Source organism: Dicentrarchus labrax, unplaced genomic scaffold (genome assembly GCF_905237075.1).
Source record: "Dicentrarchus labrax unplaced genomic scaffold, dlabrax2021, whole genome shotgun sequence".
In the NCBI taxonomy this organism is placed as follows: Eukaryota; Metazoa; Chordata; class Actinopteri; family Moronidae; genus Dicentrarchus; species Dicentrarchus labrax.
In genome coordinates this window covers 14,384,935-14,409,069 of record NW_026136724.1, presented here as the reverse complement: position 1 = coordinate 14,409,069, position 24,135 = coordinate 14,384,935, and the positions used below count along the sequence as shown (strand labels likewise).

At 41.7% G+C, this 24,135-nt stretch overlaps 2 protein-coding genes across 5 annotated transcripts; one reads left to right on the top strand and one right to left on the bottom strand.

Annotated features, from left to right (window-relative positions):
• The first annotated feature begins 736 nt into the window (after window positions 1–736).
• Window positions 737–12,916, top strand: LOC127358692 (protein arginine N-methyltransferase 8-B). The gene is made up of 10 exons (XM_051391992.1): window positions 737–1,630; window positions 2,293–2,517; window positions 3,829–3,984; window positions 4,603–4,666; window positions 5,606–5,748; window positions 6,096–6,183; window positions 7,970–8,085; window positions 9,658–9,808; window positions 11,037–11,158; window positions 12,106–12,916. Exons 1-10 carry the CDS (start codon window positions 1,562–1,564, stop codon window positions 12,187–12,189), a joined length of 1,218 nt encoding a protein of 405 aa, XP_051247952.1. The 5' UTR covers window positions 737–1,561; the 3' UTR covers window positions 12,190–12,916.
• On the bottom strand, window positions 12,725–24,102 carry cracr2ab (calcium release activated channel regulator 2Ab). 4 transcript variants are annotated; one of them, XM_051391956.1, is made up of 18 exons: window positions 23,849–24,097; window positions 22,688–23,056; window positions 21,454–21,565; window positions 20,741–20,924; window positions 20,475–20,621; window positions 19,399–19,489; window positions 19,015–19,110; window positions 18,540–18,727; window positions 18,268–18,339; window positions 18,012–18,060; window positions 17,830–17,912; window positions 16,874–17,576; window positions 16,616–16,751; window positions 16,048–16,129; window positions 14,402–14,516; window positions 13,923–14,024; window positions 13,708–13,784; window positions 12,725–13,528 (listed from the first exon to the last, which is right to left on the bottom strand). In XM_051391956.1, exons 2-18 carry the CDS (start codon window positions 22,838–22,840, stop codon window positions 13,441–13,443), a joined length of 2,478 nt encoding a protein of 825 aa, XP_051247916.1. In that variant the 5' UTR covers window positions 22,841–23,056; window positions 23,849–24,097; the 3' UTR covers window positions 12,725–13,440. The 4 variants fall into 4 exon arrangements, 3 of the variants coding, with proteins under 3 accessions (XP_051247916.1, XP_051247914.1, XP_051247917.1); XM_051391954.1 differs by having other exon boundaries at window positions 16,616–16,754; window positions 23,849–24,092; XM_051391957.1 differs by having other exon boundaries at window positions 16,616–16,754; window positions 16,874–17,483; window positions 23,849–24,089.
• Between the last annotated feature and the right edge of the window lie 33 nt (window positions 24,103–24,135).

The window sequence follows — 24,135 nt, the reverse complement described above, 5'->3', positions numbered from 1 at the left end:
AGTGGAGTAAGAGGTATATTTTAGTAGAATAAAGTAGCCTAAAATGGAAATACTCAAAGTGGGCTGCATGTACTTCAAACCTGTGCTTAACTACAGTACCTATATAATTGCTTTGTCTGTGGAATTGTAAGTTATATAATAACCTAATTATAATTACGTAATTGTATATTATTTTGTTTTTCTTATCCTTATTCTGTGGAGGTGTTGCTTTGTAATTTGTTTAATTGTACTGATATTATTGCATATTGTCAATAATTTGCTCTTCAAGTTGCTGCAGCCTTCCACACGTTGTTTTCTGTAATAACAGGGCTTTGAAAGACAAACTTCCATCTTCAACTAACAATGTCACTACGGCATGAATTAAAAAATGCGTCTTAGAAGCTCATTGGTTCTTTATATGGTCCAGGATCATTCTAGAACACCAGTCCTCAGTTGTGATTGGCTGTTGAATTCTACGCCGCTAACGTTTGCCTATGTTGAAGCCGCTCACCTGTGACTGCGTTACATTCAATTTAAATCTTAATGTGTCACCGGAAATGCTCAGTAATTGGCTACTTCAATATGTAATTGTCATAACCTCTAACTGTTACTTTAATAAAGTAATACTTTCAAGGAATATTCAAGCCTACCAGATAGATGATAATACCGTGGAGTATAAAACACCTATGTTATATAAGCGAGCGGCTGAGGAGCTCATTGGTCGCCGTAGAGCTGTGTTTCAGTGTCTGTGGTAAAGTCTGGTGTGAGGAGGCATCTGCCTTTATGAAGCAGAGATTTGTTCCTGTTTTGTGACTGTTACTGCCATATTTTTTTAAACGTTTTGATCGCGTCCTGTCACCCGATGGGCTCGTGCGTAACGGCGGAGCACGTTCCCAGTTTGAACCCCCTTTAACTTTCTCTCCGGGAAACCCCTCGGGACCACGCAGAGGACTTTCCAGGGGCGCACGCGAAGCCAAGGACTGTACGACTTCCAGTCTGCAGTTTCCAAGAGAAGTAGAAGAAAGGAAGCTTTATTTTCCCCTCCTGGTGTGGGGTTTTGTTTATAGTGCGCAACGGGGTGCCTTTTTTTTGGGGGGGGTCGTGGGTGACACTTTACATTTTCTCGGATACTCTTACTCAGAGATTTCAAACATGAGCGAGCAGGTAGGGCTTCAGTGTCTTGCGCGAGGACACCTAAACGGGTCGCCCGCGTGCTGATGGACTCATTGACTCCTGCTGGGATCAAACCTGCAACCTTTTTTAGTCGGAGCCCAGTCCCCTCCAGCCAATAGACGGCTCTACCACCCCGAGTCCTCCAACTACAACAACCTGTATCACATCTACAGTATGGATTACTGTACGTTTCACCTCCTGCAAATCCATTTTACAACTTTTCCCGGGGAATGGATTTAATTTGGTTGAAACTGTAATACCCGCACGTCGCTTTTTATGACTTTCATCTTTACACGCCTTACCGCCACATATTCGTTGGTTTAGTGTTATTTTTTGACTCGTTTCTGTTAAGATTTCAGATACCTTCGTACACTTAAAAAGAGTTGTAGCCTAAATCTCGCCGGCTCTCATGGGACTGAGGCATTCGTCGCGTTGTTTGCTGCTACGGCGGAAGATGGCGGAGGCGGACAGCTCGGAGGTAGGGACCTTGTGATGTCCTGCAGCCTGTTATATAGCGGGAGCGGGACACTCTAAATGTGGTTATTTTTACGCTGACAAAACATTTGACTCGAATATTATGTTTAAATATCTGTTTCTTATCGCCATCGCAGCCACATTTAGAATGCATGTTGCACTGTGATGGCGTGCAAGCAAAGGATAAGTGCATGTCCCGGTGTGCTGCAGATGTTACGGGTGATCTTAAGTCGACCGCTGTAATTGCAATGCTAGTGATAATGCATGCAGATGGTTTGCACTCAGGTTAAATGATCAGCTTTTGGATGTATGGACGTATTGGACGTGGCTGTGCCCGCTGTCCTTGGTGCTGAAACGTAACCTGCATCTTCTGCCGGCTCTTCTCTGAGTCTGCTGTCTGTGTAACGGCAAAGATTATATGCTTTTATGAACATTTGAATGCTTTTTGAATGATTCCCTTTCGGCTTGCAGTTCATTCAAGCAGACTCAATCTGTCTCTATTAACCCTTTATTAAAATATATGCAGGTCCTTGAAATTCTACTTGCAGTTCTGTCATTTCCTTCCCTTGAAATCTTCAAACCCTCTGCTTTTTGACTTATTCTTGTCTTTAATCTATAAATCCTGATACAGCTCTCCCACTTCTCTTTCTTATCCCTCCTCACCAGCGGCAACAGCCTGTCACGTCCCCCCTCTCTCAGTCAGCCCAGCCCTCCCCACTGCCTAAACCAGTGCCTACTACCCACCATGTGCCCTGCATCCCCCATACGCCTCATGTAGCGGCCCTGGCCACCTGTCCGGGTCGAGGCAAGATTGCCAAGTTCATCAGCCCCGAGGAAATGACATCAAGGGACTACTACTTCGACTCGTATGCCCACTTTGGCATCCATGAGGTAGGCGGGCCAGGCTGACAAATGGTAGCTCAGTATTGACACCAGCTCTGTCTAACCTGATGCTGTTTTACTTGCCAAGGAGTTTCAACCCTGTTAGTCTCAGCAGGATGTGTCAAAAACTGTGGCTGATTTAACACCAACAGACTTCCATGGACAGATAGGCTTTGATTTTGGTAGTGATCCAAATCTTGTTTCTGGCATAGATGATATTTTATCCATAACTAAGAAACTATTTCATACAGACAATTGATTCCAAATAAAGTAGCAGTAGAAAAGAGAAGTCAAAGCCAAAAACAACTGCTAAAAACAACAAAACAAAGAACCAGAAGTCAATACAAGCTATGAGACCTCAGTCTTCCTGTGCTTTTAAAGACAGGTTTTAACCAACAAAGTATCCAAATGGCATCAAAAACATGGTAACACGAACAGAAAATGCCAAAATTTAACCTAATTATTTCCGGAAAGTAATAATAAATAAGTAATAATAACCCCAAAAATAATCCTCAAAAGCATCTGTCCCTTTACAAACAACAAACATTTTAAGAATGATATTTTGCAGGGAAACAGAGAGTTGCTGAATTCTCTACATTAGTGGTGAGTGTCTCTTGGCTGACAAATGGGGAGGCTTTTCCATTACCAACTGGCACTAAAGACACCAGATGCATGGTAATAGTCCATGTGCAGCGCTCCATAAATGAACACAATCTGTGTCTGTCTTTTACAGTCATCTACAGTGAACTGCTAAATAAGATTGCAGAGCTATACCCTAACTAATGACCTTGATCTGCGAAGGAGAGGCGGTGGTGGAAAAGTTTGGGGACATATAGACCTTTTTAAATGTTTATATTTAGCATGTGGGTCAGGTTTTTGTCCGCTTGCAGACAAAGAGAGTGTCCTGATTAGAGGAGTGCAAAGCAAGAAAGACGGAAAGTGGGATGTGAGAATGGGTTCAGGGAGATGGATATCAGGTGGTCCCCAAAGGCTTTGTGTTGTACTCCTGTCTATTTCAAGAAGCACTGCCACTGTCACATAGGCTTTTGGCCTAAATACGGCCTTATCTACCTCATTATACATTAAAAAAATATTTATTCACATGCTGAAGAAAATATGCAGCTGCCAGCTTTTAGCCTGATGTACACATATTTGTATTTTCCTTATGTAACATTATGTGTATTATGTATTCCTTTGAGGATTTCTATCAGGTAGTCTATACCAGTTCAGTATAGAAACTATAGTGGTGTGCATGTTATTCAAGAACAATCATTATGTGTCACAGCTGTGCACTTATAGTTTTGTCTTTAATTTAAACAGGAGATGCTGAAGGACGAGGTGCGGACGCTGACCTACCGAAACGCCATGTACCACAACAAGCATGTGTTCAAGGATAAAATCGTCCTGGATGTTGGTAGTGGCACAGGGATCCTCTCTATGTTTGCTGCCAATGCCGGCGCCAAACACGTGTATGGGGTGAGACAGATAGATACGCCCTTTGACCACAAACAAACAAACACTCCACAGTTTAAATTCTTCATTATAATGATCTAGCAGCCCCTGCTTTTGTTTAAACCTTTGTGAGAGAGAAAAGCTGCACACCCTGTCGGCGTCCAAATTAATATCATATCTGGCTCCACCGTCACATTATCTCTCATCCGTGGCCTTTCCTTCCCCCCAAATCATGTGCACACGTACCTTGCCTTTTTAAAATTCCTAGCATCTTGTCTTCAGTCCAGAAATGGGTAATCTTACACACAGAGGCAATAAGAGACATCTGGCTCCCTTTAGAGCAGGTTATACATTATGGCAGTGTCTCCCACAGTTATGTATAATCCATATACTGGATTACACTTTTGGATGAGCAAAATGATGTATTAGTTTTCATGCTGCACAGGGTCTGAGGTGAGCGATAAGGGACATTACTGTTAAAATGGATTAGCAGGGTTTGATTAAATTTGTCCTTCTGATAGTACCCCAAAGGTTAACCTGCTGTATATGGGGAGGGAGGCTAACCTATAAACAACATAGATACTGCAACAAACATTCAGCGGGGTCTTGATCAGACCTGTGGTTTTGTCTTTGTGCCCACAGATTGAATGTTCAAGTATATCTGAATATTCAGAGAAGATCATCAAGTCAAACCACCTACACAATGGTAAGTTGAAGTGGTTTTCCATTACTACTATATATCTTATGTCCATCTGTCTGAGTGCAGAACAGTGCGATGACATCTGGATTAGAAGTGGCGTGAAAAATCTGCATATTTCCATCACACCCGACAATATTAGTCACAGTTCTGATGGTTAACTGGCAGCTCGCCTATGATGTCAAACAACCATAATCTCTGCCATCAATCAGAATCCCCTCAGTGGTGATGATTACCATTGTAAAGTGCCACCCTGAACTTCACAGACGGAGGACTGGCAACAGATGGTGGGTTTCATAACCTGCACATTTTGATATTAGGGCGGATTTTTGTTTCATCTGTTATATTTACATTGCAGGCATTTTAAGCTGATGGTCTTTTACTACATCTTTAAAGTGTTTGAGTTTGAGAAAAAGCTAGTTTACAAAGAAAGCATCTGCACATTATATGCATTCATTTTTCTCGCACATTAAGTTTTTCTCTGTGTAGTAATATGAATAATTCTGCAGTATACATACATACACTATAAGCATTTTACACATTTTCCATTTTTAGGGTAGTTTATCATTTGCTTCCAGTACTTTTCTTAAAATATTAAAACATGCAGTATTTTACACAATTACAAATTAAAACGCAGTTTTTTTTACCAGATGATGCTAAACTCCCTACTGTTTTCCATCTATTTTACTTTGACGTGTTTTCTACTTAGTATCTCCATATCGTAGGTCAAAGAGGCCAGAATGGAAAACAAGACAAACCAAAGTGATGCATAAAACGGGGGGGGGGAATGTGAGGAGCGCAGTAATTATGCCGCACTAATTTACAGCAATCCCAAAGCATAAAAACAGTGTCATCTGAGAATAGAGTCATTGTTCGATTTGCATTAATGTGATGAAGATGTCATGTAGTAATTTGTTGCCTGCTGTTTTGTGGCTCTCCACTCCGCAGTCATTACCATCTTCAAGGGCAAGGTGGAGGAGGTGGAGCTGCCTGTGGAGAAGGTGGACATTATCATCTCAGAGTGGATGGGCTATTGCCTCTTCTATGAGTCCATGCTCAACACCGTCATCTTCGCCAGGGACAAGTGGCTGGTATGATGGTGCTGCTGGAGGCTTGGGGAGGGCTGGGGTTTTAGTGTGTGTGTGTGTGTGTGTGTGTGTGTGTGTAGCTGGCTGCCGGACAAATAAGGCTTTTGACACATAAACACACCAGACAGTGATGAAGTAGAGGATTTACTGTACGCTTTTGCTGCATGTGTCTGCTGCTCAGATGCTGAGGTCATGCGTGAATGATATGGCTCCTAACCTCAGTAGCTGCCTGCTGGCTTTAAACTCAGAACATGTGATCTTATATTACATGCCAGGTGTGCGAACAATAAAGGTGATGGATGGCCTTTCTGTGTGCGTGCAATGATTCATGAAACTTTTCTTGTATTCAGAAACCCGGAGGCCTGATGTTCCCTGACAGAGCAGCTCTCTACGTGGTAGCCATTGAAGACAGGCAGTACAAGGACTTCAAGATTCATTGTGAGTAATTATAGCAGATTCGTTAGCTTTTTCTCTCACTCTCTTTTTGCTAAGTCATTGCTTTCTTCTGTCTCTCTCTGTCTCCCTCTCAGCTGTGCAGTGCATAATTAATGACCACTGTGCAGATGAAGTAAAATCAAACTCAAGTTACATTTGAAATAGTATGGTTCCATTTTTTCTAATTCTTTATAAAAGCTGTAGCAAAAAGGTTTCTCAACATTAACAGATATTTTATTTAACGTGCATTAATTAATATTTTGGCCACATTAGCATTTATTTGTACTTGTGTCTCTGTCCACCTAATCAAGTCCAATGTTTACTCTCCTTTCAGGTTTGTTTTTCTCTCCACCAACTGCTGAGGGAAATATAAGCTCTTTAGCCACTAAATAGCTACTTGCTAACTTTGTTTGTCTGTCGTTTGGTGCTGAGCTGGTAGCATACACTGTGTTTGTTGGAGCTTTTAGCTGAAAACAGGTGCCTGTGTCTGATAAGAGAAGTAAGACTTATTTAAAGCATTAAAGTTGTGGACCATAAGACCAAAACAATGAGTTGGAAGATGCTAAAATGTTCCAAAGAACTGAGGGGCACTAGGGATCTAGTGGGTTCATCACTATGAGTGACCCATTTTACATTGCACACAGTCATTTGATCTATTGTTATAAAAAATATTAATTAAAGCAGCTTTAAGGCTTTACTGATAATCCCAACCCAACCCAATTGCCAGGTTGTGAAAAATCTGTTTGGCTGATGTATTACTGCGAGAAATGAGTAAGTCATAAATAAAAGGTCATGGGTTTGTCACATTTTAATGAGCCATCAGGTCCGTAGTTATTAATTTTAGTCAATAATAAAGAGTTTCTAAAAAGACAAGCAAGTTAGGCTAGGGTTTACAGCAGCCAAAGGGATTTTTACAACCTGGCAACCCAAATTATATGTACATATGGCTTGTTACTGGTATATAAAATCATAAGAAGTATGTATTAACCCATGAATAAAGCCATTGATTTGAATATAGAAACTCTGTGTAAATTATGCCTTATTAGAAAGTAGTACCAAAGGCATTTAAAGCAGTGAGGTGCCTTTATAGCTATCACAGCAGGAGTGCTGAGCTTAACATTGTGAGCCAGATCAAAGCAGTATTATTAAAAGTGCCATTCACATTTGGACTTAGACACCAAATCTGGGTTAATAACTCCTACTGAGTTTCCTTTTACTGCACAGGTGGCCCTCTCTGTTCTATTACATACATACTTTCACATAAATCCCAAAAGAATTCAGTCAACCCAAACCCTCACACTCTTATTTTTAGTTTCTGTCTGCGTTGGTGGCATATTCCACCTTCTCATCGTTCAGACTTAGTGCTTGGCCCCCTGACAAAGCAAGGTGGAGTGGAGGGACAGAGGGAATGGGGGAGGAAAAGCCTGCTTGGTGTGTTTTCAGTCCAAATTATAATAAAAAATAAAAAAAGCCTGCCAGACATGGCGGAGGAGGTGGAGGAGGCCGGAGTCTATTTTCAGGAGGGCTTGTCTTTCTCCACATCGGAGCTGGATAGACAGAAAGACAACGTGAGCACAGGACTGTTTTTCCTGGCAGGGTTAAGTGCTTTGTTTTTACTTTCTCTGCTACCTTTTTTTCATGCGGAGGGCTTGGCAGCAACAGAGAACAGAGCTTTGCAAGCGTATGAAAGTACAGAAAGTTAAAGTCCCAAAAAACACATACTGTACACCATGTATGTGTATTCATATGGGTGCTCTACTTCAGATGTTTATGTTGTGTGTACGCACAGGGTGGGAAAACGTGTACGGGTTCGACATGAGCTGCATTCGCAATGTGGCCATCAAAGAGCCTCTGGTGGACGTGGTAGATCCCAAGCAGGTGGTGACTAATGCCTGCCTCCTAAAGGTTAGTCTATGTCCTTGTGCATGATGAAGGAGTGTGACCATACCTCAAGCCTTTCATGACATGTTCTTTTATACCTTCAAAAATCTGTTTGTCAACTTTTTTCTTCTCCTATCAAATCACATGAATACCTAAAATAAGTCAGAGACAGTTATCAATCCCAAAGTCCCTGAACATTTCAAGTGTGCTGAGCCTATTTTCTAGTACATTATAGAGGTTTGTGGAGAGCTGTAATAGTCTGCGGCTCTGTTTTCATGCTTGAAGATACAACAGTGGCTTGTCTTTCATCTCTCAAATGAACAGGAGATAAGGGCATTCAGGGTTGCAGTAGCTTCTTCCTTTGTCCCCTTCAATCTCCACCATTCTTTTCATTGCTTTTCCACTTCCTTCTCTTTGCTTTTCTATTCTGAGTATCTGATATCTTCATTCCTCTTCATTTTTTTTTGTCTCATATCATTTTGTATTCTCATTTCTTACTCTACCCCTCTCACGTCTTCTTACCCTTCATCTTTTGTCACATTCTCAGATTTAAACAATGTCAGGCCTCACTAGTCTGAGTGAATAGGGAGGTTTAACTCCGTCTCTCCCTCTGTGCGACGATGATGAAATGTCACACAAGAGTAGGCATTGAGTCACCAGTGGGGATGAATTGGGTTCCCCATCCTTTTGTGTTCAAAAAGGTGATTTGTGTGTTACGTTGGAGGTCGGTTACTAGTTAGTAAGTGACATGCTGGTCTGAAAATTAATTCTCACTGGCTGTATCTCTTTCACGTGTATGTATTCAGGACTTATTCACCCCTTCCCCACTCTTAATTCAAACTGCCACTCATTCCTCACACGCTAAAATTACAAAGTCGCTCCCAGGGACTTTTTTTTTCTCTCCTCCTACAATTTGGTGTATATGATACTGGCCTCGTATCATTGGAAAGGACAGAGGTGTTAAATCACAATCTGTCATGCTGACAGCACATGGCCGAGCAATCCGTAGCCCAATAGGCCCGGGCAAGATGAACAGGTTGCAGTGTAAAATCCCCCCACACGTCCTCATAAATACAACATCATCTACATGCAAAGCAGAGACACACCTGCTCCACTCCTATTTTGGACCCACAGTGATGCCTGCCAGGTAACAAAATGTGATACTTGAATTTTGGGCCATATTCTTAAGGCGGTACTTGTTATAGACACGAGCAAATACACACACACACACACACACACACACACACACACACACACTGACACACACAGCCTCCCTCCCTTGTAGACTGGAGGGAGGACACCCACACAGCATGTGTACTGTGAGCAGGCTTCGTTTGCCAGCCGTGATTCAACCTGTGGGCTTTCACACACGTACACTCACACATGCACAATAATCATGGTGAATAATCAAGAAGGACTGACATATACATGTACTGCATGTGTGTGAGAGATGGCAAGTGGGGGTGACAACTTGTGTCTGTGCTTGTACATGTGAAGTGCTGTTTCACTGTGCTGCTTGTCACACATGACATTTCATGAATTGAAAAGCGCCGATATCTATTGAAAGCATTATCTAACAAAGAATCTTTTTGACAGGAGGTGGATATTTACACTGTGAAGCCAGAGGACCTGTCCTTCACCTCAGCCTTCTGTCTGCAGATCCAGCGCAATGATTATGTTCACGCCCTGGTCACCTATTTCAACATCGAGTTCACCAAGTGTCACAAGAAGACTGGCTTCTCCACTGGTGAGGTTGATTTTCTTACTTTCTAGAGGTGACTAGCCACACAGTAGCCAGATCTTATAAAATATTTCTGGTTGGGCCAAGAGTAAGTCAATCAATTTCAAAGCAATAACAACAGTAACAGCAAAAGAACACAACAACAGTGTTGCCAGGCACTATGACATCTACGATGTATCACAAAAATCATCAAATATGAATGGTTTTATGCAGCTCTACATAATTTATGTATCCATGAATGGTAAATTATATAACAAAAGGACATGGGTGAATTCATATAAATGATTAAAGGTGAGAGGCAGACAAAACAGCAAAATGTTCTTCTCTTGATAATTCACACGTGTTGATGATGATCAGCTTTTATTGGAACTACTTTCTACGAAAGAACTGGCACTTGGGAAAGTGTGGAAAATGGTTCAGTGAGGCAGAAATCCCAAAAACTGAGATGAGAAATATTTTTATTTATTATTTAAGTCAACCAACCCTTTAAGCTCTGGCGTCCATCATTACAATTTTGAGAATGTAAAAAAGGGAACATAAAAGCACATCAAGGGTGCAACCAGTCGATTAAGTTTTCACACTCTTGCCTGCCCTACAGCGAAATATCCAGCAATTATTCCAAAGTTCTTTTTTGAAAACTCTGAGCAGTAAAATCAATGTCCATTAAAAAAAAAAAAAGCTACTGCACCTCAGCATCTTAGCTCTCGGCTACACTCTGCTGGTGTTACGTGAGCCGACGGAATCACCAAGCACTTCTGGTAACGCGGTGTTGAGGACGCTTATTATAAAAAGGGTAGCTAAGCTGTTATGTAAGCTTATGGTAATACAGTCATGCATCCAGTGCTTACATAATGTGTAGAGGAGGTTCTATGTTTGGCTGAGTCTGTTGGGCCTGAGGCTGAGCGTCACTGAAGGACTTCTCTCCTATCAGCCTCTGTATTTCTCCCACTGAGTGAGTGAGTTTCAGCCACTTCGCTGTTACATTTCTTCCATGGTAACATGCCCAAGGGAGCTGAGTGCCCATTGAAACCAGTACATTTTGTAAATTTTAGAATTTCTCACCCTCCCTTTTACTTCTCTTGCCTCTCTTCTTCCTCTGCTTTACTCCTTTCTTCTTAAACTTCTTATCTTCTTGCCTTTTTATATCATGTTTTTTTCCCCCATTCCTTTTCCTGTTTTCCTCTTGCTCATGCACATATATACCCCCCTCCACTTCTCCTATCCTCTACCTCAGCTCCAGATGCTGCCAGCACACACTGGAAGCAGACAGTGTTTTACTTAGAGGACTACTTAACAGTCAAGAAGGGAGAGGAGATCTTTGGCAGTGTTGCTGTCCGTCCCAATGAGAAGAACGTGGTAAGACTCAACAAACTGCCGCAAAATACTCAATAGTTACGATTTAAACAGTTCGACAGCGGAAAAGTTTGACATTTTAGTGCTTATTCACCTTCAGGCGGAGAGTTAAATGAGAAGTGTCATACGTGTCCAATAAATATAAAGCTACAACCAGCAGTGGCTTAGCTTAGCTTCGTACAAAGACTGCTAGCCGGACTCCATACGAAGGTAGAAAAATCTGCCTACCAACACCCCTAAAGCTCATTAATTAACACATTGCATCTGCTTTGTTTATTCCGTACAAATGCCAAGTGTAAAAACAACCATTTGCTGTTTTACGGGGGGGGTTATGTGCCTGACTATTTATCGGCTGGCACCAGTTGCCAGGCAACCGGTAGAAATTCCATCTGACAGTGCATACACATTAACATGGAAAAACTGCTTTTTGCGTGCGGTGAGCCGAAAACTAATCAGCCTGCTCGTGTTCCTGCATTTGTTCAGAACTGTACATAACAAACTGACCTCAAAATACAGCCTTATTTGTTTGCCAAAAATATCAGCATGCAGATGCAGCTGCCAGGTTTGCCACAGAAACACTGAGTCTCTGAAACAAAGCCACTACTGCTAGCAACTGCATTGGAGCTAAGGTGACTCCATTTAGTACGCTGTAATGTGAACACGCCATAAGAAATAGTTCCGATTTTGTTACCTTTTAGACAGAGCAAGGCTAGCAGTTTCAATGCTCTTTTTCAATTCTTTAGGCTAAGCTTAGCTAACTGGCTGCTAGCGGTAGCTCCATATGAGTAATATCAATCTTCTCATCTAACTCCATGCCAGAGAGCGAAATAAGCGTGTTTCCTAAAATGTCGCACTGTTCCTTTAAGTAGTTTTGTTTGGCTATTTTAATACCAAATGGATATTTCTACAATCAGTTTCTTAATTAATAAAAATCGTTTTACTTTTTGTAGCGTGACCTGGAGTTCACCCTGGAGCTGGACTTCAAAGGACAACTTTGTGAGGCCGCCATTTCCCACGACTATAAAATGCGTTAGGAGGACCAACAACCAATCAACTACCCTCAGCCCTTCGGGACCCACTTGGAGATGAGGCGGGCAGGGGAGGGGCGCACAGGCTCTCCAACAAGCATTCCAGTTGGCCAGCGAGGGCGACCAGATGCATCTGATTGGATGCCATCATGCCAGCACCAAAGTGATGTCATCAGAATAGGTATCTATCAGCAATAGTGCCATCACCTGTACCAACCTGATCGACTCGGGCACATCGTTGAATGTAACATCCTAAACGAACTTGATTTATTTTTCTCTCACTCTCTGGAAATGTTATTTTGAGTATAAAACGAAAAGCATTTATGAGTCTTTATATTGTCCGTGCAGCTAATTGAAAAGTATTGATCTGCGTGATGTTGAGAGGGTTACAGCACAGTCATTATCCTTTTTTTCCTTCAGTTATTTAAGATTTATTACGCACTGTGTAATTGTATAGAGGGTACAGTAATCAATTGTGTTTTATTTTATTATTTATTATTTGCATGTGAAAGTTTGTTGCTTCATTGATTTCAGAAAGATGTGAAATGTAATTTATTTCTTTAATTGAGGATTATTCAGAGCAACAGTGCTTTGGTGCCAGAATAAAACAGGACGATGCCTCAGTAACAAACACAGATGCAATATGTCATGTAACACTTTGTTTTGGAGAACAGACAAACAAAGAATATGAAAAAAAGAAGAACACGATGATGAATAAAATGTTAAAGAATTACGTCTGAATTTTCTCACTATTTATTTTATTTAAACAGCTATTTTAAGGAATTCCAAATAATTTTGTTGTAGTTTTAGCTTCAACATTAAATATGACTACATTAACATATACTAGCCCAGACAACTACAGAGAAATTAAAACTGGAAAGCATTAAGTTATGAAAAAAGCTACAGTATATTTATGATTTGTCTCTTGAAAGTCATTATAATACAGAATATGTCCAAATTTTAAATCTTATAGAGAGAACTACTGTGATTTGGCAACATTTACAGAAAACGACGCAGCATTTTATTTTTTGCCTTTAGACAATCTCTTCCTCTGAACCTCATCAATTAAGTTCATTAAGACAGTAGGTTATATGCTCACGCTCCTTCCTGTCGACTTGAACATGTTGTACATTTTGGGGGGACAAAATGAAGTCATACAATTTCATTCTGTGATAAGGTCCGAGAATGATTTCATTGTTGCCTTCAAACACTGCAAATCCAATGTCCAAAAAGAACTCAGTAAATTGAGTATAAACTTCACTTGCAGCACGCTTTCTTCTTTACCGGCTGAGCGCTGAGGATGACTGTTGTGTCTCTCACCTTGTCCTCCTGATCCATTAACACTCTGAGTAAAGACAGAGAGAGATAACACTGCATGAGCAAATCAGATCAATTTCCTGAAGAGAGCTAATAAGAACAGAAGGCCATCTGCAATTTTTATCATGCATCTGATGGCAGGTGTACAGTGTCTCTGCGCGTTTCCCTTGACAGCTGTTTCTGTTTGAATCACTGCCTTGATCTTACCTGGCCAGGTGTGTCAGGGACTCCGTCACATTCTTGGCAGTGTAGGCGCTGACCTCAAAGAACATCACTTTGTTTTCCTGCGCAGGATACACACAGAAAGTCAAGAAATGAATCACACTGGGTGGCTGCGATCAGAACTGTTGGCATCTTTGTGTTTTTACTAGCATGGCCTCATTTCACATCAAAAGGATTTCAGAGCTTTTAATTAAACTCACATGGGCCAGTTGCTCAGCTTCTTTGAATGACACCTCCCTGTCTCCATCCATGTCCATTTTGTTGCCCAAAAGGAGGATGGGGATCCCTTCTCCCGCTGCTTCCTGAAAAAGAGGAGCCCGGTGATTTAGTACAGGTCATTTTTCACGGAAGACATTTTGACGTGTAACAGTAGGAATCATAAAATTAACAATGTCAGGGCTCGCTGGGGCGCTTGAATAGAGCAGGGTCATTGTTAATGATATCAGTAACAGCTGTTCTTTCCCTACTATCTTTGAAAAGATGTACTGAACTTAACTAAAAATGTTCAGCTTCTGCAAGTGATAATACAAGAAAAACCTCTAAGACTTAAAGTAATAGTGCAGTATTTTAAGAAGACTTCAAACCCGACATGGGCTCCCAGTGTTTGATAAATGCCTGTAATCTCATAATCTGTACACATGAAGAGTTGAAGAGGACTTCCTTAGGTCAACGTTCAGACCTGGACATTGGTGAGCCAGGGTTGCACGGCCTTGAAGCTCTCCTCCACCGTGACGTCGTACATCACCACCACACCGTCCGCCTTGCGAAAGAACTGCTTGGTTATGCTGCGGTACCTGTGACAAGAGTCTGACTGTCACCACATTGACCTGCTGTACACAACTACTAGTTACGAATTTAAGTGTATAAATAATTAAATATGATGAAAGTACACCTAAATGCTACCATTGTAATATTGTATTCAAAAGATATTTTGACTTTTGGCATACTACTACATAATAGTACATGAAAATACACTTGCTATTATATTTCAACTAATCAAATCATACTTTTAAATACTAATTGTACGCTGTTGTGTGTTGCTATGTAGTGCACTTACTTATTTTCAATGGTGGAATGTATTTTTACTCAAGGAACTATATATGTAACATTTTTTACATTTTAAACCTTTTAATCCACTACATTTGTCTGCCAACTTTAGTTACTAGTTATTTTTCAGATTACTATTTTGCATAGCTTTCCTGTCCAGTGAAAACATGTATTTCTAAATTTGGTGACAGAATTTTTCTGATACTGAAGGATTAAGTGTTCCTTACGTGTTGAGAAAATGATCCTTCTCCTTAAGCTAAATGAACTACTTAAAACCTCTTGGATTAGCTGAAAAAATGCATTGTCACAAAGTTGTAAACAGAGTTGTTTTTCCAAGCTCAGGATAAGCCTTTATAGAGATATAGAGTTCTCAGAGGACAGCCACGCCACAAACATGATGATCTTATGGAATAATGAAATAGAATTAGCAGTAAAACAGTAAAATGCAACATATTAATGCAGCAGTAATATTAATCCATACAAACATCATATATAAGAGTAAAACACAGACAAGGGACCATTTTACTACACAAAGGGTACTTTTACTTTTGATATTTTAAACCTACTACAAAGAGTTTTTAACTAGTTATGAGTCTCAATTTAATACTGATGCCTCTGGATGACCTATATAAGCACACCAGACCATCAGTGCCTTTTTCGACATAGTTATTCTTCATGTCTGCCACTGGGTCCGATTCTGCTTGAAATCAGTGACACAAGGCAGTGAAAACACTACCGCGTTTGTCCACAGGGGCTGCCGGAATCCACAAATATGAAAGTTCCTTGTTGCTGCTTTAAGTACATTTTGCTGGTACTAACAAACTTTTTTCTTGTAGTGGAGTATTTTCACAGTGATGTATTGATACTTAAGTAAAGGATTTGGATACTTCTTCCACTGCTGTTTATTTTGCAGTAAGTATGCTGAAGTATTAGAAGAATACTAGCCTTTAAAGTAGTACTCTGAAACACACTTGTATTTTTCTAGCAATTAAACACTAAAAATAATGATGTGCTTCAAATGTACTTACTGATATCTAAGTATACTTACTTTACTTAAGTATACTTTAAGTTTATCACAGTATACTTAGATAACTTGACTTTGGGGTGCTGTTATAATACTACAAAACTTTGTCCAACTGTCAGGATTTTTTTTATTCATACTATGTAGCAATTGGTTGACAATAACAAATAAGAATGTAATATTATCTATTATTACATGTTGAACTTGCAAATCCTAGTTGTGTTTTAGGTTATAATATCAAATAAATAGAAACTCACCTCTCTTGACCTGCTGTGTCCCAAAGCTGCATGGCTACCTGCATATTGTCCAGGGTTAGTGTCTTCACACTGTAGTCAATACCTGATCAAGAAACAACAAACATCAACATAATATACCAAGGATAAATTAATAATTCCTTAATAGAGGGTTCTTTTATTTAGTTTCAACTAACTTCAATTTGACAACATTCATTGGTTTTTTTTACAGAGCAATGAAGACAAAACAGTGGCCACTAGGGGGTCTAGCGAGGCTTAATACTGACTGTGCCTCATTTCAGAGGAGAAGTGGGGGGAACAAAGTGGAGATAACAAGGCTCGAGCGAGGGTCGGGAAAGATGAAAGCCAGGAGAAAAATTCATCAGAAGTGACATAATCTGCAGTACAATGTGTGCCAGGGCTCTCAGACAGGCAGTGTGACTTCACAAGCCTTTTCATGTGATGCTAAGTCGCCCTCCGATCTTTCTGTGTAAGCATCCACAAAAAAACACACATATATGCACGTGCCGTTCGAATTCAGCCTTTTGTACATACATAGGATGACATGTTATTACAGTGTCTCTCTTCTCACCCACAGTAGCAGTTGTGGAAGGGTGGAAACGGCCCTCACAGAAGGAGCGGAGCAGGGATGTCTTGCCTACACTCGAGTTGCCAATCAGCACAACTTTAAACAGGCGGTCTGGGACAAACAGTGCTCCTTCTTTTGCCTGCTGAAGAAGATAAAACACAGGCAATGGCAGAGAGACACAGACAGAAAAGTTCTCGGCAAGTTCTAACTTGTTTTTGCTCAGATCAAAACATATTTCAGGCTCCAAAGCCCTGGACATACTTGCTGGGTCTCCTTCCCGACAGGCTGTCCTCTTGGAGACAAAGGCGTCTTTTTCGCACGGGTAAAGCGGGATTTCCTTGCCGGAGGAGCTTCTCCCGCCACAGGGACTAGAGGGTGACTAAAGGGTGGGGTGGCAGCCATGACAACACTGGTTTCAACTTCACTCTGAGCTTCCTCTTCCTCCTCATCGTCCACTTCGTCCTCCTCCTCACTGAGCTGGTGCAGCAAAGGTTGAGGCCCTCCATGGAGCAGGTGGGCCAGGTGGTCCTCCTCGATGGAGATGACTCGACGGAGGGGCCACCCGTCCGGAGGGGCGTCCAAGCCCTCCTCTTCTACCCCGGCCTGCTGCTCAATTTCCGCTTTCCTCGCTCTCACTCTGTCTTTCCCCGTCATCCTCTTAGCGGTGGCCATCTTGCCGGGTGATTTTTTGGTCTTTGCCTTGACATCGTGCGCTTTGGGCGGAGCAGGGTTGGCGTAACCATTGGCTAATCCGTAGTTTTTCTTGGCTGCAGGGCGTTGTTGACATGCGGGGGCACTGAAGTAGGTGGTGGAGGAGGGGTTGTTGTTGGTGGTGGTGGTGGTGGTGCTGGTGGTGGGGGTGTCATCCTCACTGCAGGAGGAGGAAGCAACAAACACGATTTGAAGGTGCTCTATCGGCAAGGCCTCCAGAGACTGGTAGGACCCGTCCACCAACAGTGGGGCTCTTTAAAAAACAGAGGAGAAACAGAGGATATACTGGATCAATTCACTTGACTGGGATGAAAATCTGGAGGGCAACGCACTCAAAATGTTAATTTAGTTGATTCTAAGTGTATAGAATCAGATATCCTCTGTTTTTCCTCCTCTGACACATGATTTTCACATCACACTGAGGCTGAAATTCTTCTTTGTCACACAGGAAACACTCTGACCGAGATGATTTGTGTTAAAGAGCATTTGGAAGATAAATGAATCACCTTTTCGCCGGTTGGCTGGTGTCATCGAATATGTTGGCGAGGCCCGCTCTCTGCTTCTGCTTCTTTCTGAGTGAAGTTCGAGGCTTATTTAAACAAAAGGGGATGTATGTTTGCGTTACAGAAGTAGTTTATCAATCTGGAAATGCCATGACAGGTGCTACCTTAGATCAAAGTATACTCACTACGCCGCAGCATATGTCTCGCTCGTCTTTTAAGTGTTTGTTCATCTCCCTGGGAAAGAAACAGAAAAGAGAAATTAATGAGAAAGATGAAATCTGCTGTGGAAAAGAAGGCACTGAAGCATAAAAAGTGAGAGAGTCTTGCTTTGCAGCCAGATCTGTGAGGTTTGCCAATTAGGACTGAACCAGAAGCCAAAAGGATTAAAACCAAAACCCTCACCAAGGTTCGATATGTTCTCAAGGAATGTTCTGATCGTACCTGAGGAGGTCGAGCTGCTTCATGAGACTTTGCTTCTCTCTCTGCAGTCCCTCAGTTACTCTGTACATTTCCCTGAAAGATGACAGAGTGACACACTCTCAACACCCCTCACTTCTTTAAGGGTTTATTTTCAAGATAAAGCTTAGTTAAGGTTAGACTATGTAAGGGTTATGGCATATCTTGGGAATGAACTGTAGTAAGGAAACGCTCGTAAATGACTGAATGTTAATACAAATCACCCTTAAATATGCACAATAGGTGCAGCTACCCACATCTCTTTCTCCTGGTGGAGCCGGGCAGCCTGCTCCTGCAGCATGCCCAGCTGTTCCTGGGCCAGTGCCAGCTCCTGGCTGGTGTTCTCCAGCGCTCGGGACAGCTCGTCGTTGGTCATCTTCAGCTTGACGTTCTCCACGTGGCTCTCCTGCTTCTCGCTGCTCAGCTCGTGGCACTGGTTCTCTAACTGGAGGGAGAGGGAAATATTCACAGGAATGTAAAATGCACTAATACTGAGTGCATGTACTTACAGTATATCTACAGTGGAAAGTGATCTGTATGGCTGCTGTTTAAACCCCTCCCTACAAGGATTAATATAGTCTACACACTTTACCATAGCCACACACATTCAGTAATATTATCCATCTGCACCAAGCTATTTTTTAAATTTAAATATATAATCAAGTTATTTAACATCTAAATGTGTTTGTGATATAACTCGAGCTATGAGACGCTTTGTTCATACGCACTCACCCTTTTCTGCTTCTGGAAGAGAAGGTCCAGCTCTTTCTCCTTTGAATACAGTTGGTGCTCGAGGTCATGGCTGCGCAACTGAAGGCGCTCAGAGTCCTGCATAGCCAGAGGAAGAAGAGGTTAAAAGGTCAAGAGTTAGGCACAGGATTTGAGGTTAAAGATCCCCTCCAGACATCTTTTAAGAAAAAAAAAACTGCTTTAAATAGTTTAAAATGGTATTTCCACAAAAAGTTTGGGTAATGAAGCTCGTATTTTGGAGTGGAAGGGGAGAAAACAATGTCAGCATGCTGTAAAGAACGGACAATTATTTGTCTGACAGCTGTTATTTTGTTGTTAAAAAGGGGTTCTGCTTTTGTCGATTTCCTTTCTTTCAAGCTTCCGTACCTTCAGTAGCAATCTGTCTTTCTCGTTTTTGATCTGCGCCTCCATCTCTTCATACAAATGACGGATCTCACTGTCGTGCGTCGCAGCTTTCCTGCAAAGACGGACGGAGAGATCACAATCGCTGAGGTTAATGATGAATCGATGAAAGACGTGCAGTGTGACATGATATAATATCTAGGAAACAGGACAGCTTTGTTGTCTAGATTGAGCTTAAGGTTGCATTATTCCCTCTGTACCTGTAATTACATTTAATAATACACAGCAGCTGAGCTTCGTTTTTCAAAAGAATACTGAGTGGTATTTACATTCCCTCTGACAATTGCTAAGACCCAAACAGCCAATTAGTTAAGTCTAGAGAAATAACAAGTACCATGCAGTGCCATGGGAAAGCAACCATATGCACTAAACCACACGGATTTAAGCTGGAATTTTGCTTGTTGCTCTGCATTTTATGGGAGTAAATCAAAATATATTTACCATATACTACTATATACCTCTTAGTGCTTTTCATGTCCCCCATCAGGTATAATATCAATGGATTTAAACACCAGCAGAGGGTGGACAGACTTCAGAGCGTGCCTCCAGATTAGTGGTCATTTGACACGGATAAAAGAGGTTGTTCTATAGAGAATTACAGGTAAATCCATGCAAACACTCTCAGGCTGCAGGCCAGGCATGGGGCAGTAATATAAACACACACACACACACACACACACACACAAACCCACTGTTATGTCACTGATTCTTTAGGTAGCTAATCAGAGAGAAGACCATTAGTTTAACATGGAACATTAAGTGCAGTACTTTAAGTGTGGGAACCAATTAAGAAATGCAGCCTTTTTGACCCAGGTTCCACACTCACTGTCGCAGCAGTAAAGAAAAAAAACACATATCTTTAATACCTACGTTTCCACTTTGAGTCTCCTTCCTTCACCTCATATGTTGTTTCCCTTGCCTATACATTCCCTTCCTTCATCTTGCTTTTTTTACCTTTCAAATCCCATCTTTCACACTTAAACAGTAACAGTATGAGGCAATTTTTCGCCCATGAGTGTATGTGTGTCCTGTCCGAATACCTCTGGAGGGCACTCTCCATCTCTTTCTTGTCCTGGTGGGCCTCTTTGATCTGGTGGGTGACCCTGGCCAGGAACTCCTCAAAATTGGACAGGAGGTGAGGCTCGTCTCGCCTGAGTTGGGCCCAAAGACTGCGCACCTCGCCTGGACTGGAGAGAGGGAAAAGGAGAAGACACAAAAAGGAAGATTAGTCAAATTAAACAACATGTCAACTGTGGACTACACCTAAAAACAAACACATAAAAGGGTTCACAGTGATTACACTCACTCCTCAAACACATTACTGGCCCCCAGGCTTTCCAGCAGCATACAGAAGTGCCCCTCTTCTTCGTCTTCCACTGCTGACAGCTTGGCCTCCCATTGGCTCTGATAAAGGGCTTCCTTGGCCCTAAAGACGGGGCTGGGGACCTGATTTTCAGCCACAGAGATCCTCCGGCCGTGCAGGAACTGACCTGAGATACACCCATGCAGGGCGGCAGTGGCATTTTTTTTTAGATCAACATCTCAGTAGCATCCAAACATTAGCTTTAAAACATATCCCACATTTTTTTCTCGTGCACTTGTACAGAGGCTCTTGCAATTGATACTAAATAAATCAGGAGAGTGATATGCACTCTAAAGATAAAACTGGACCTCGAGAAATATATACTAAGACTTTGCAACTTTGGAAATAACACATTCTTCTTTAGACTCACTGAGTGAAAAGGTGAATAAATCTGTAATAAAATACATATTTGTTTGATTCAGTATTCTCTGACTTATCATCTTGTGATTTTCACTCGTAGCCAAAGTGGCTTTAAGCATTTTAAAGCCTCAAACACAAATCTGATAGCACAACAGGCATTATTTTCTGTGAAAGCGTCTTTCAAGAGTCCAAAGGTTCTACTCGATGTCATTTGCTCCAGGTTAGACTCTGTTTAAGCTTGAGATCATAGTAAGCTATATGAACCAAGCTAAAGGCTTTTGACAGCAGACACCTACTGAATCCAGAGGAGAATGCCTCCAGTGTGAGGTAACCAGTGTGGTCTGTATCCAGAGAGTCAAACACATCCTCCAGCTCCTCCGCAGACAGAGGCAGCTCTCTGTGGAGCCTCTGCCAGGAAAACATAAACACACAGACACAAGACATTTAAATGCTGTACTAACACAAGAATTATGAGCAACACGAAACACAATACAAAGTTGACTATTGATGTGGCTGGGAGGTAGATTCCATTTAACAACGGTATTATTAATATCTGAGTCAATAAATGTGGAGCTTTAAATCTGCCCTATCTGGCTTGTATTGTTCTCAAGCACAGAATAAACACTGGCACAAAGTGGCTGTTTTATGTGTCACTGTACAGAGCCTTTCTTGGAAACCCTCAACACAAACGAGCAACAAACGGCATGATGCTCACAAGGGCCCTGTCCTAATGAACTGACAACACAGCTCGGACATTGTGAGCAGGAGGAGGCTTGTGTGAGTTATTCTTGCCTGTGTTCTTCATTTCAGCCAGTGAAATGATGCGTGTGTGTGTGTGTGTGTGTGTGTGTGTGTGTGTGTGTGTGTGTGTGTGTGTGTGTGCTGAACCTATACTTGTAAACATTTCCATCAATGGTGCTACTCTGCCACTTCACCGGCTGTTCGAGTGTGTTGTGTGGGTGGAGGGCTTCTTTATTAATGGTGATATAACATGAAAAAAAAAAAAAAAAAAAAAATCTCAGAAGCAAGTGTTTCCTGCTGTCATTACAGCGCCACAGGACGCTAAATGATGCCACAGGTAAAAGCCTGTCCTCTTCAACTATTGTTCTTCTTAATGGAGGCTTAATGCATTCGCAGAGCATCCGTGCATGTTAGAAGAATATGAGATGAGTGTGTAGGAAAAACAAAAGAATGAAAATGTATTCATTAATTAGGAATTTTAACAGAAATGCCAGAAATTTTGTTTTTTCTAGCCTCTAAAATGCAAGAAATGTCCACATTTTGTGTTATTATATCATAGGTAATTGAATATCTTTGGGTTTAGAACTGTGTTCAGACAATAAAAGCAGGTTTTTCCAACAGGTTTCTCACACTGATTAATCAATAAATAAGAATAAGAAAATAATCTTGAGTTGTAGCTCTAAAATGATGTCATCAATATCTCCCCTGATATGCAATTGGCTGCAGACTTTACCAATACAACAGTAGTCCCTCCATCCCACTTGCGCCTAACATTTTAACATCACACACCCTCATATCTGTGCGGGTAATGAAGCCTTTGCCCTCCACATCGCAGGTGCGGAAGAACTCCTTGGTCTTTTCCAGCAGGGCGATTCGACCCCAGTCTGAGCCCCTCCTCCCTGGGCTCAGTCCAAAGCCGTTCACCCTGCCTTCCTCCTCCATGTCTGGGACTCTTGTCTAAAAGGGACACTCGTGCAGCGTGGTGTGTGAAGTAGCATATATTTCAGCAGCAGTCAGGAGTGGAGATCAGACATCAGTCCTCCTCGCTGGCCCTGTAGCCAAGAGCTCTGGGGCTCTTACAGTCACCATGACGACAAAGACAGGAAGTAGCGTCAGATGATGAGATCGCTGATAACATGCATACACTCAAAACTGGTCCTGTGAAAGAAATAATACAAATACAGTCTTATTAAAACATTGGGAAAGGTGACATTTTTGAGAAAACGAGTGGGAAAATGTCGTTACACAAGCCATCAGAACATTAATGCAACAGTACCACACTTGTTACAACTATACAGTACTTCCCCTTTCAAATAAGCCAGGAACAAGCAACTCACAAAGGTATGTAAACACAGTGTGAAGGATTATCTTAATACCCCGCCGTACAGAACACATGACAGCATAATGCCTATGAGACTGCAAGCGACCGTAATGTATCCCCCTCTGCACTTTTTCACAGCTGTTTCTCGCTTTCAGCAAGACTTCATAACTTGGACATGGTTCTGAATTACTGTCTTGTTTGCACTGTTAAGAGCTGGAATGAAGCCAGAGAGCAGAAAGTGAAATATGAGCGGCAGATAGATGACTTTAAAGTCAAGATGTGTCAACTAACCTCATGATACGGAAAGGTTTGGTTTATTCGTCACTGGGTTTCAGCTAAGACAAAACTAAATGTTTAAAAGCTGAAAGTTGGACATTAGATATATTTCAGTATCATCAGATTATTAAATTGAACACAAAGGAATCCCCTTTATCTACAGGCCTCAATTATGTTCCCCTCTGCAGTATAACATCAACCTGTCAAAAACTTTTACTCTAAATATTATGTAGGGTAAGAAAAGCTTTGGGTCTTTCTTTACAACAAATCCAAACCCCTCCATTCTCTCCTTCTTGGTAGTGAACTACAACTCCCTTCTTTAAATAAACCAGAAACAGGAGGAAAGCTCTTACCTTCCACAAATGATACGCACAGGAGAGTGAAGCCCTTTTTTTCCGCTCCAAGTATCAACAGAGGGGTGACCGCGCGCTGTGTTTAGGAAGTCTTGCCTCACAGATGAATGTTAGAGAAGTCATTCTGCAACCATGTGATGTCATGAGGAAGCGGCCTGAGGCTTTGCAGCCTGCGCCCTGACGCTGCTCCCCGCTCTGAGTGAGGGAGGGTTGCAGGGTGAACTCTCTTTGTGAGGGCTTATAGTATGCAAGATTTACATCACCATGGCGACAGCAGCCCCTAGACC

Coding starts and splice junctions, on each gene's coding strand:
- LOC127358692 (XM_051391992.1), top strand. CDS start 1,562: ATGGGACTGAGGCATTCGTCGCGTTGTTTGCTGCTACGGCGGAAGATG. Junction 2,518..3,828: donor CCCACTTTGGCATCCATGAG/GTAGGCGGGCCA, acceptor TAATTTAAACAG/GAGATGCTGAAGGACGAGGT. Junction 11,159..12,105: donor GTCCCAATGAGAAGAACGTG/GTAAGACTCAAC, acceptor TACTTTTTGTAG/CGTGACCTGGAGTTCACCCT.
- cracr2ab (XM_051391954.1), bottom strand. CDS start 22,840: ATGGAGGAGGAAGGCAGGGTGAACGGCTTTGGACTGAGCCCAGGGAGG. Junction 20,925..21,453: donor GGCATTCTCCTCTGGATTCA/GTAGGTGTCTGC, acceptor GGTGTATCTCAG/GTCAGTTCCTGCACGGCCGG. Junction 17,577..17,829: donor ACCAGCCAACCGGCGAAAAG/GTGATTCATTTA, acceptor TGTTTTTTAAAG/AGCCCCACTGTTGGTGGACG.